The following is a 12,775-nucleotide window of genomic DNA, read 5'->3' as shown; positions in this document are numbered from 1 at the left end:
CACCTCGTACAAGTATTTTTTGGTTTGTTTGTATTTTTTACCCACTTTGAGGTTTCGTAGATTTTCCGACCCAGGTTGATAATACAAAATTGTATTAAAAAATAATATTCCTAACTTTTTCAATGGAACCTCTACAAAGCCTTCCAAATCGAAACACAAGCAACAATAAAATTGCAAAGGATCAAAAATTTTAATTCACTTTTTTAAATTTTGCAAATACATAAATCTGTAGAATAAACGAAAAAACACTTCACAATAGCTGTATATATGCTGTATATTTATATATATGTTTATATGTATGTGTATATATATATTTGTAGGTAGTTTTAATTACATTACTAGTTACATAAAGACTTGTATGTGTATGTTACATATACATGAATATATGTGTGTGTATGTGTAAATATTCAATAAATGAGTATGCAGACAAATTGTTGTTATTGCTTCCTATTACAGAGCCTATTTGCGTGTATAAAGCATACACTTTACTCTTTATTTTCATACAAATTTGTTAACCTTCAGCTTATCAAACATTTTTTAAGCCCTTTTTAATAATTTATTTACTAAATAAGTACATTTCTTAAGAGGAAAAGAGTGCAAAAATTTTTGATATGAGTTCATATGTTACGTTGCGTGGCTAACTTTTGATTGTAGTACGAGTACACACACACACGCCAACGGTGGGCATGCGTGTTGGTGTAGTCTAATTTACATTTGTAGGCGTTTAGTTAGTACGAACGATGTGAGTGATGACAAAGTTGAGATGCAGCTATGCACTAATAAATATATACTATAAATATGTATAAGTTATATATATGTAGGTATGCAGTTTCATTTCTACACAAACACACTCATATGGGTAAGTATGCGTGTATGTATGTATGTATGTATGCATTATAGGTATTTCAATGAGCAATTCGGCTAATTTGTGGCCATTTCACTGATGCGTGCACTTGTCCTTGGACTTCTTTTTACGATCGTCGCTTGAATTCGATCGGCGCGTACCTTGAATCGGCATATAAGGCGGTGTGGGACTTGAGCTCTTATCTGCAAATTATAAGGAGAAAGTTAGCACAAGCATGCACAGGCTGTTCGCTGACCGTCAAATACATATATACCAAAAGTGCTCGACTGAGAGTAGTTCATGCGTGGCGCCAACTCATGCCGGCTCAGTGAATCATGCGAATCAGTGGAGTAGTTTTCAGATCTGCAAGTTAAGCGTGAAGTGAAACGGCAATTAAACCACCCACATACAAGTAAATTAAAAAATTCGATTTACATCCTCTCCATCGCACCCACCTTGTCATCGAATTGTGCTGCAACAGCTGCGCTTCGCCAGTTGGGCTGATATTCAACGAAGCGGGTCGCTGGCCGGGCCTACAACTATCCACTGGCAGTGTGTAAATATCATCATCGATACGATTGAGCGCACTATTGTTGTTGGCGCCAATGCTATTGTGTTGCTGACTATTGTTGTTGCGTCGTCCACCCTCACGCGTCAAACTGCCATTGGTTAGCGTGCCGTTCTGATGTTGACGCTGCTGCTGACTATGCAGCACATCAATGGGATTCGAATAGGCCTCCACGTCGATGATATCCTCCTCTTCCGCCTCGTTCAAGCCGCTTGACGCTTTTGAAGTGCTGACGCACGTGACTGTTGTTGAAGGCGCGGCGGCGTGTGTTGCATGTTTGCCAAAAGAGAGGCAGTCCTGTGGCAGCGGCAACAGTGGTCCACAGTGCAGCCCGTTCGAGGAGCTGCCGCTTGAGGAGCATAGTGTGGTGCTGCCCGCAGCAGCCACTGCGTCCTTCTGCTGATGCTTGCGTAGGCGCGCTTTTTCTTTGGCACGTTTTGCTTTGGCGCGTTCCTGAGTGAATCAAATTTTATATGCATCCGTAGTTACTTATTTATTTTTTCTTTTTTTGTGTGTTTTAATACTCACGCGATCTTGCAGCATTTTGGCGAGTTCCTTGTCTTGCGCTTCGATTGCTAGCAGACGATCGCGTTGTTCTAGTGTCAGCCCGTCATTCACCTCCATCTGCTGTAGACGACGTGCAAGCAACTAAAAGTAGTGGAACATAATGAATGATTATGGGCATTAAAAAGGGGGGGAAATACAACTAAATGCGATATATTCAACTTCAACATAGTAACACTACGCTGGATCCCGGGACATGAAGGACATGAGGGAAATGAAATGACTGATGACCTTGTAAAACAAGGAGCAAATATGCAACTTACTGGTCCTGAGCCTTTCTGTGGACTCACAAAAAGCCACATTAATGAACTCCTTAGGAAATGGGAAGAAAGAAAATTTGCTGCACACTGGCTAAACTGAGCTGGTCAGCGTCAAGCCAAACTATTCCTAAGTCCCAACAAAGGAATAACTGACAAGCTACTCTACTAAGCAGAGTAGATCTGCGTCTTTTAACAGGATATCTTACAGGTCACTGCAGCCTGAGGTATCATCTAAATAATATTGGTCTATCTGAGACCAATGTCTGCCGCTTTTGCGAAATGGACATAGAAAGCTCAGAATATGTGCTTTGTGATTGTCCTGCGTTGGGCAGACAGAGACTTCATCACCTTGGTGGTATCGTAGTATCTCCATCCAATCTTTGGAACAACAAACCTAAAATTGTGCTAAAATTTTTAAAAAGCCTAGAACTCTAGGGTTACAAAAATAGGCCTTTCACAATAAATCAGCTCTGGTCGCAGTGCGTAATGGCCTTCTAATAATAATAGTAATAATAATATTCAACGAAGTTACACTGCTGGCCGAATGCAGGCTGACTTTGCTTGGCTTTGGAAACTTTTATGATCAAATTGGCGCTTTGAATGCTGCCATAACAATCAGATGACCCGCAAAAGGATGGAAATGAAAGAGAGATGTAAGTCATATAAAATAATCCATAATACATTTTTGTATCATGAAATCATAACTAGAAGCTGTGAAAACATATTTACTTTGAATAGTAAAAATGTAAAGATACGACGTCAATCATGCCAACGACTGTAAGTTTTGGGTGAGCAAATACGAGGGGTGCCTTATATATGTCGGGATTTGGCAACCCTGGTGTTGCAATCTGGCAACTACAGCTGCATCGCAAAGTTTGACATTTTTTTTATGTACTCAGAACGTTTTTTGAAATGTCAGCGCTATTTGTGTTGTTTACAGTAACTTAAAAGATTCATCTCGGTCCAAAAATGAAATTAAATCGTGAACATTTTCGTGCGATTATTTTTTACAACTTTCGACGTGGATTAACTCAGCAACATTGCATGGATGAACTTAATTTATTTTTTGGCGATGAAGCTCCATCAAGGACCAGTGTTTATCGATGGTATGGTGAACTCAATCGTGGTCGTAGTTCACTCCAAGACGAATTTCGTGAAGGTCGTCCAAAATCAGTTGTTGTTCCCAAAACCATTGATGCTGTGCGCGAACTGATATTCCAAATCGTCTTGTGACCTATCGTGAGATTGAGACAATCTTAGGCATTAGTGGAACCAGCATACATTCAATATTGCATAAACATTTGACTGTCAAAAAAATTTGTTTCGCGTTGGATCCCACACAATTTGTCAATCGTTCAAAAAAAGGCTCGTATCGATTGGTCGAAGGAAATGCTCAAAAAATACGATCGCGGGGCTTCGAAATACGTCTATGACATCGTGACAGGTGATGAATCATGGATTTACGCGTATGAGCCCGAAAGTAAACAGCAGTCGACTGTATGGGTGTTTCAAGATGAGCCAAATCCAACAAAAGATGTTCGCGCACGAAACACTTCCAAGCAAATGGTCGCCTGTTTTGTCGGAAAAACTGGACATGTCGCAACCGTACCACTAGAACAACGCAGAACACTAAATTCTGAGTAGTACACAACCATTTGTTTGCCAATTGTCTTCCAAGAAATTAAGAAAACCAATCGCCAAAGACGGATCACTCTTCACCAGGACAATGCGAGCTCTCACACATCGGCTCAAACAACTGAGCACCCAAAACATCGAATTAATGGGTCCTGACTTAGTCCTGACTTGGCACCGAATGACTTCTTTTTATTCCCGTACGTAAAAAACAAACTGAGAGGTCAACGTTTTTCGACACCTGAAGAAGCGGTTGCGGCATTCAGAATGCATGTTTTGGAGGTACCTCATTCAGAGTGGCAAAAGTGCTTCGACAATTGGTTCAAACGCATGCAAAAGTGTATAGATCTTCATGGAGAATACTTTGAAAATCAATAAAGTGATTTTCGATGATTAAAATTTGTTTTTTTTTTCTCTAATCCCGACATATAAAAGGCACCCCTCGTATATGCTTTTTAATGGCGTTTATTAAATTTTCTTCAAACATAAATAAACAACCTCTCTAATCTACTGCTCTGCCATGAAAAAGCTCCTCATAAAAATATCTGCCGTTCGGAGTCGGCTTGAAACTGTAGGTCCCTCTATTTGTGGAACAACATCAAGACGTACACCATAAATAGGAGGAGGAGCTCGGCCAAACACCCAAAAAGGGTGTACGCGCCAACTATATGTATATAATCTGCCTACAATTCTCAAGTGAAGGTAAACCAAAACAAAATAAATGAACGACAGGAATTTGCAACTTTGTCGTACTTCTAGCGTTTCCAGCAAAGCTGACATTTGCTCTCATTTTATATACATATTTTAGTATTGTTCCATTCATTTTTGACAGTTATCTAAGAAAAGCAAGCAAAGCCAGCTTGCATTGAGCTAGCACCTTTAGCCATTATCAGCCCTCAAGCCGACGACATGACCCAGCTAACGAAAGGTCCAAACATCTTTCGCAAAATGTTTCTTTCAAACACTACTAGGGACGCCTCATCGGATGTTGTCATCGTCGAGAACCTCGAAATCATAACTGTCAACAGTGACGTGAGTCACTGCGCTTTGCTTCTTTATCCAGTTTGAAAAAGGCAGAACTAACAGCGCGGGTGTTAAGGCCGATGATGCCAATATCTTCACATATCACAAATAATTATTACTTATTTTTGTGTTAACGAACACGATTAATATACATTTCGTGAGTATACCGATTCGGAAAAGTAATTCTTTTAAGTTACTAGTACTGCCGTCGTGTTTTCTAATAGCGGTCGCCAATCGGTAGGCAATGGTAAACCTCTGTATCCCCTGCATCTTTTGACAGAGACGTCAGATCGCTTGATGACATACCGCGTTGGAAGTGTCAGTCTAAGCAGATTTTTACCATGGAACAGTACACGCCCCGCTAGCGCTCCCAAATTGTTGAAATTTACATTCAACAAAAGAAGTCAAAAGAAGAAGAAGAACAAAATCATCATGTCCGATGAGGCTCATTTCTTATTGAATGGGACGGTAAACAAGCAAAACTGCCATATTTACACCACCAAAAATACTCACGAAATTCAAGAGGTACCTCTTTACGACGAAAAAGTCACTATTTGGTGCGGCGTTAGTGCGAAAACGATTATTGGGCCGTTTTTCTTCGAAAATGAAGATGGTCAAGCTGTTAGCGACAATCAGGAGCGTTATCGCGATATGATAACCACTTTTGTGATGACAGCTCGCACCACAATCGATGTTTTGAAGAAATTGTTTCCTCGTCGTTTGATGTAGAAAAATGGCGATTTTGATTGGCCACCGCGTTCGCCCGATTTAGCGCCACCTGACTTCTTCTTGTGGGGATATTTAAAATCAAAGGATTATATTAATAAGCCAAAGACCATAGAAGAGCTCAAGAACAACATCCGTGAGGAAATAGCCGCTATTCCAGCCGAAATGTTAGCTAAAACTATGGAAAATGCTGCAAAACGGGCACAATACGCCGTACAGGCTCGAGGCGGCCATTTGAGAGATATCATATTCAAAACGTGATGTCAATAAATCTACTTGATCCAAATAAAATGATTATTATTGTCAACATCAAACAAATTTTGTTTTTCTTTGATTAAAAAAAAAAAAAACACATGGGTCTGTCGAATATGGGCAACCCAGTATACAAGATGAAGTCCAAAATAAACAAGACTGAGCTAAACTAGAAACGACAGGAGCTTTGTTCTGACAACTTCGGGTTAATTTATTCAAAATAGTCCCTCGACACTTTAGTCTAGCGTCTAGTCGATACACTATTTGCGCGATCTAAAAGCTTTTCGAAAGAGTGTCATTGAACGGAATGTCCTTCAGCATGTCGGTACAGGCAGAAGTCACAGGGAGCCATATCAGGCGAATACGGTGAGTGATTGATGGTTAAAATGCGATTTCTGGTCAAAAAATCAGTTACAAGAGTGGATCGATGATACGACATTCATCTGATGCTCCAAATGGCTTCTGGATATCAAGCCAAGAAAAGCACTATAAGGGCATTACCTTGAGTCCACTGAGTATAGACCAACTAGGTTAGGTTTGGTTAGGTTACGATGGTTGTCATTCTCCATTAATGGGGAGATAGATGTCCGAACTTAGGCCTGAAGGCCCATTGCAATAGCAATTTCTTGGGCTCAAGTTTCCACCTCTAATTTGAAATGTTATGAAACCTCTTCGTCTGTCTAACAAACAATGGAATATTTTGGATGTCTGCTGATTCTATAGGCCTCTTCTTTTCGCCAAGCGTTAGCAAGTGGCGTATAGATGAAGCAACTGGTATAAATGAACATGCCTTGGCAAACCTCCTCTCGAATTTATGGTACGCGTTTTGTCGCTGTCCTACCAATCGATTGAACTACAATTTTAAGCCATTCCCGTAGAGCAGATGGTTTTATGAGAGTTTTTCTTATGTAACAAACACACGCGGAGGACATCTAATAATTTTTTATAGAGTGATTCAAGAGTAAAAACAAGACAATTGTTACTACAGGCTTTGGCAAACTTAGTCATAGAGCCAGTCATGCAAACGTTTTATGAAAATTATCGCTCTGCAAAAAGTGCCATTCGCGTACCGCTGGAGTACAGCTGCCAAAATTGCATGTTGTTAACTTTGTTGTTGCTTTCACATGCAAGTTTTTCGTTAAGTGAGCCGAGCAGTCTCTCTAGCGAGCAGAGAAGTTGCGAATAGAAGAGGCCTTATGTTCGCCACACATCCAAAGAAGCATGAGTTTAGACAGCGAAGTAAGTGCAGAGAAAGTGTTCAACCTCCTCCTGGTTCTTATAGCTGCGATAAAAAATGCATTGGCAGTTCCCATTTGGCAGTGCCGAATGATAAAACCACTGTAGTAATGTAAGATCGAGCTAACTAACTTTCGTAACTATTTATAAACGTCTCGATATGTTTATCTGTTTAACTGCTCTCCTTTTCCCAGGTAATATTTAATTAGCCCACGATTACTTACCTCATCCTTCTGCTCTTGCTTTAGTTTTTTGCTCATTTCCTTAATCTCTTCCATGGGCAGGCCAATCTCCTTCAAGCTCGCGTAATCACACGGATCCACGTACAGTTCAATATCATCTGCGTGAGCCTGCATATGTCGTTCAGCGGCTGTAACATTGCTCGCACCACGCCCACCGCCATCATTGCCCACCAGCTGATCGTACTTTTCCGGCGAGAGTTTCTGAAATTTGTGTTCATTTCTAAGCAAATTTTCATTCGACACCGAATGCAATCGGTTGCTCAAAGCAGCAGTTGGTGGATTGGTGGTTTTACTATTGTTACTGAAAGTGTTGTGTAAGGGTGATTCGGGTGGGAAGCCAGCATCACTAACGCCACCACTTTCAGCACCAGCAGCAGCAGCACTCGCACCTAGAAGACGTATGCTGTCCACCACATCCGAGTACTCAATCAGTTCTTCAACTGAGTGCTGGCGTTGGTGCAGCGGCTGCTGGTGTCCGCTTGGTGGTGTTGATGGTTTTGTTGGTGAATGTTTGGTGTAGGGTGCGTGTGTTGGATGCGTATCGAGTGCATTGCGCTTTTGTTGTTGTGCTGTTGGTGAGTGAAAGTGGTTGTGCTGATGGGGGTGTTGGTGTTGATGTGCAAATGAGGATGATGCCAATACCGATGAGGATCCCGCTGCTACTGCCGCTACCGCTGTTACTGCTGCTCCTGCCACTGCTGCTACTGCTGCTGAGGATGTTGATGCAGCCGAGCCCGTTGAAATGGATGACAATGAGTGTTGATGCTGATGTTGGTGTTGTTGCTGATGTGAATGAAATGAAGTCGTTAGTTTGTTGTTAGTGAGTTCAAAGAGCTTATGGCCCATATTGGTTAGTGGCACGTATTTCATCATAACTCACCAACAAGTGACCGTTAGCGGTTGAATTGCTGCCGCTCGCTGCAATTGTCTGTGATCTGGACTGTTGACGTGTGCTGGATGTTGGTGGAAATGATGAATCTGCTGCATTTACCACCGATGCGGTTGTAGGTGAGGGTGTCTTTTGTACCGTTATGCCTACATACCAGTCGGTTTGTGAGAAATGTTTTTGCTGCAACAAAAATGAGGCGGGCGACAATTGTTGTTGATGCTGTTGCTGATGAGCGGATGGTTGTTGCTGTTGTGGCATTTGTGATATTTGTGATGATTGTGATGATGATTGTTGTTGTTGTTGATGATTCGAATGCTGGCTACTACTACTACTGCTACTACCAAAATATCTACCGTTCGATGTTGAGGGTTCATTTGGATTCTGTTGCAAGATACTTGCTTTAGCTGGACGTGGCGGTGGCGGATGCGTCTTTCCGCGCGTCGGTGGTGGCAGATTCACGTAGAGCTCCTGCAAGAAGAGCCAAAAAGTTAATGCGACGCAGGTTGTAAATATTTTATATGGCATGCATAGATAAATATTTCTATGTGTACACCAATGTATGTGTGTGTGTGTGTTTACCTGCATCTGTTGCGCCATCTCTTCGCTCTCGAGCAGCTCCCTATGCCTCTGCTCCTGCAAGTCACGTTCCAATTTGTCCGCAATCTCCTTCGCTACTCGCTTGTCATGCGCTTCCCTGTGGACACATAAAAATTTCGCATTAGCGCCCGTTGTAGGTAATTTTATTGCACTTACTGTTCCAACAGTCGACGTCTATACATTTCCACTTGCTTCTCTGCCTGTTCCTTCTCCTTGATTTGCTCATTCAGTGCAGTGGGAAAATCCTCGCGTACCACTGCATTGCGCTGCCGGTTGCCCTTATAGAAGTCATTTACTGTTGGAAAAAAATTGCAAAGGAATTAATGTGCGTACATATATATGTATGTGTGCACAGGTTATAAACTTTAGCTCCGGTTGTTAATTTTGCCTTTTGGCGTTGGATATATCTTACTTTCTTGTGACTGCAATTTATAGGCGAGTGCGCTGTCTTCACGTACCAGCCATTCTTTGCACACTGCAATGAAATTGGAAAAATACAAAATTAAAAATTATGCCATTAAAAATATAAAACAATTTATAATAATAAAATTCAAACTTTGTTTGCAATTCTATACTCTACGGGAGTCGTTTGAGAAGTACGTGCAAAGTCAGAGACACGGCACTACTGGTGCGCCTCGAGTTTATGTTTTGTTAGTATCACCTCTTGGAAGAACATACACTATGTTTCAGCCAGATCGGTTTATTTTTTTGTGTTTGGTATTCTTTTGAATCGAGGAAGTCGTGTGATCTCCCTTATCCGTCACAACAACGCACCAGTTCCCGCCTCAGCAGTTGTGGTCGCAAAATTAATAGAAATAGGGTTCCAACTCGTTTTCCTACGCTCCTATTATTCACACTTGACTTCCTCGGATCCCTCGGACAAATATTTGTTTCCTAATTTGAATTAGAAATAGCTGGCCGGAAAAAGATTTTATTTAAACGAGGAGGTGATTGCAGAGACGAATGGCTATTTTTCAGACTTGAACCAGTCCGATTACTCGGAAGAGAACTAGGACAGAACAAACTAGAACAGCATTGGATGAAGTGTATAAGCATAAAAGGAGACTATGTTGAACAATTAAAAAGGTTTACCCCAAAGAATGAAGTAGTTTTTATTTTTGCGCCGACTTTTTAAACGACCCTCATATAAACTATTTTTATATTATTATTATTATTATTATTTCCTAGTTCACTCCACTCGGGAGCATAGGGCGTCGACAAGACTCAGTCTTGCGTTGGTTTCGTTAATCTATTTTGCTTTCTGACAGGGTAGGTTATTAGCCTGCCGCTACCAGTCCTAAGTAGTGGGAATGCCCACCTGTCGTTGCTTAGGAACAACGCCTTCTTACTGCTTGAAGCGCCATCTGTGTGTCAAATTTTTTTGGCAGAAGGATCGCACAGATGGTTGAGGACTTCGCTAAATTTTATGTGTCTGCGCTATTACCGCGATTTCCCGCTTCCTCTTGCTGGCGCTACTGATGCAATGTGTAACTGTGTCTTTTTCTTTGTGTTTTTGCTTGTTTTAGCAGCCACAATGGAGGTATGCGCTGACTTTTTGTGTGGGAGTAAGGATTGGAAGGATCAGGTTGTTAAGGTTGAGGAATTAATTTTATTTTATTTTTTTCATAGGAAGGTATAGTTGACAGTTGACGTAGCCGAATGAGTTGATGCGTGACTCCCATTCGGTTCGAGTCTCCGTGCATGAAGCACTAAAATAACATCTAGTAAAAGTTTTTTTCTAATAGCGATCGCCCCTCAACAGGCAGAGGTTTGCCACTCTGAGTGTATTTCTGTCATAAACAAGCTTCTCATATAAAACCATTTGCTGTTCGGAGTTGGCTGAAAACTATAGGTCCCTTAATTTGCGGAACCACGACAAGACGCACACCACAAATAGGAGGAAGAGCTAGGACAAACACCTAACAGATGGGTACGCGCCAATTATTTATTACAATACTTTTTTTAATTAATTGGCTCACATATCCTTCATCAGGTGTTTAACCAAGTATCTTCTCTAATTAATGTACGCATCTTGTCGCCGTGCTACCAATAGATTCAACCACAATTTTAACCCATTCCTGCCGAGCAGATAGTTTTATGAAAGTTTAACTAATGACTGAAACACACGCCGAGGTTTACTATTGCCTGTGAAGGGCAGCTAATGCTTATTATATGGGGTGATTCAAGAGTTAAGCAGACCTTTGATAGACAATTTGTTCAAGACAATTTGTTCAGACAATTGTTACTACAGTCTTTGGCAAACTTAGTCATAGAGCAAGTGATCCAAACGTTTTATGAAAATATTGGCATATTTGGGGTACTGAAAGTCCTCATGTCATTAAAAACCAAACTATGCATTCACAGTGACCCCCTTTTTTGTGTAGTTTTCGGGCTGGCGGATTTATCAGACTTTTCGTCCTTCCTCGAAAACTTTGCCGGTAAGACTATGTTCAAGCAGAAAATCGTTCAAGCAATTAAACTTTAGATTGCGGCTTTGAGTTAAGTGTTCACACTTATACAATTTAGCTTACACAATTATATTAGTATTTTGATGTTGTTTGTAAAATGTTTCCGTGTGAGAAAAAATGGAAAGAAAATTAACTTTAGAGTGAATTTTATTAGTTTACAGGGTGCGCCATCTTCTATGTCGGTATGAAAACATTGAATAACTTTGAAGAAAAACTACTGATTTATATAAGTGCTGTATTTTTATTTGGTTTGGTTATTAACTATTTTTTGAATACAATATCAATCAAGTGGCCATCTTTATTAGCAATCACAAACTGCGATCTTTTTTCTGCGTTTGTCATCACCCTGCCAAGCATTTCGGGTTTTATAGCGTCGATTTCGGCACACATGTTTGATTTAAGCTGGTCAATTGATGCGTACACCCTTTTTGGGTGTTTGGCCGAGCTCCTCCTCCTATTTGTGGCGTGCGTCTTGATGTTGTTCCACAAATGGAGGGACCTACAGTTTCAAGCCGACTCCGAACGGCAGATTTTTATATGAGGAGCTTTTTCAAAGCAGAAATACACTCGAAGGCTTGCCATTTCCTGCCGAGGGGTGACCGCTATTAAAAAAATATTTGTCTTAATTTTGGTGTTTCACCGAGATTTGAACCAACGTTCCCTCTGTAAATTTCGAATGGTAATCACGCACCAACCCATTCGGCTACGGCGACCGCCAGAAGTTAGAACAATAGAACGACTATTTTCGATGCATAGCGTCACTATTTCAGCGCGGAAACATGTATGTTGAAGTCGATCGGTTGGTAAATGACAAAGTTATTCAACATTTACATACAGACATAAAAGATGGCGCACCCTGTATAAAAGATAAATGTTTGTGAGTTTTGGTTGCAACCTGCCTTTGTTCAGAAAAAACTAAAGGCAGCTTGCTAATTCTTCAAAGTTTAAGAAGGCCAAATGTAACTCATTAGATGCCTGAACACAGCCTAAGGCTGATATGGTGAACGCTGAAACGAAATTTGTGTCACCTGAATGACGTTTATTTGGATTCAACAGGACGGTGTCACTTGCCACCCAGCGCAAGAAACAATGGCGCTATTGCGAACGAAGTTCCCAGAACGCTCAACTCACGAAACAACGGGAAATTACCACATGGATTTTGCTATTTAACGCCATTGGACTTCTTTACCTGGGTCTACGTAAAAATAATGGTCTATGTCAATAAAGCCAAGATGATTCCAGAGCAGAAGAACAAAATCATACAGTTATAAATGATATACCGCCCGCACAATGCCAAAAAAAAATCAATGAAAGCTTCGAGTTACCAGAGGACTCGTGGTAGGGATTTAACGGGTATTGATTGTACTTAAAACATAAATGTCATTTTTTAAAAAATATGAGGAAATTGAAAAAACCCATTCCACAAATTTTGTTGTGTTTTATTTATAGAAGAACACTTGTGGTCTTATTGAAT

The 12,775-nt window shown here is 40.8% G+C and overlaps 1 protein-coding gene across 5 annotated transcripts in view; it reads right to left on the bottom strand.

Moving 5' to 3' along the window:
- Window positions 1-215: 215 nt before the first annotated feature.
- The window catches only part of LOC129247694 (myb-like protein AA), a 59,744-nt gene continuing 47,184 nt past the window's right edge, over window positions 216-12,775 (bottom strand). For 3 of the 5 annotated variants that reach the window (XM_054886936.1, XM_054886935.1, XM_054886937.1), the window contains exons 3-11: window positions 9,246-9,308; window positions 8,990-9,128; window positions 8,816-8,930; window positions 8,228-8,704; window positions 7,330-8,130; window positions 1,941-2,060; window positions 1,300-1,865; window positions 1,119-1,207; window positions 216-1,047 (exon numbers count right to left, since the gene is read on the bottom strand). In XM_054886936.1, coding sequence (XP_054742911.1) covers window positions 938-1,047; window positions 1,119-1,207; window positions 1,300-1,865; window positions 1,941-2,060; window positions 7,330-8,130; window positions 8,228-8,704; window positions 8,816-8,930; window positions 8,990-9,128; window positions 9,246-9,308 — 2,480 coding nt within the window. In that variant the 3' untranslated portion in view covers window positions 216-937. The remainder of the gene's footprint in view (window positions 1,048-1,118; window positions 1,208-1,299; window positions 1,866-1,940; window positions 2,061-7,329; window positions 8,131-8,227; window positions 8,705-8,815; window positions 8,931-8,989; window positions 9,129-9,245; window positions 9,309-12,775) is intronic. The other 2 variants (XM_054886938.1, XM_054886939.1) reach the window with 2 other exon arrangements.

This window comes from Anastrepha obliqua, chromosome 5, assembly GCF_027943255.1.
Source record: "Anastrepha obliqua isolate idAnaObli1 chromosome 5, idAnaObli1_1.0, whole genome shotgun sequence".
Taxonomy (NCBI): domain Eukaryota; kingdom Metazoa; phylum Arthropoda; class Insecta; order Diptera; family Tephritidae; genus Anastrepha; species Anastrepha obliqua.
This window is presented reverse-complemented; position numbering and strand designations above follow the sequence as displayed.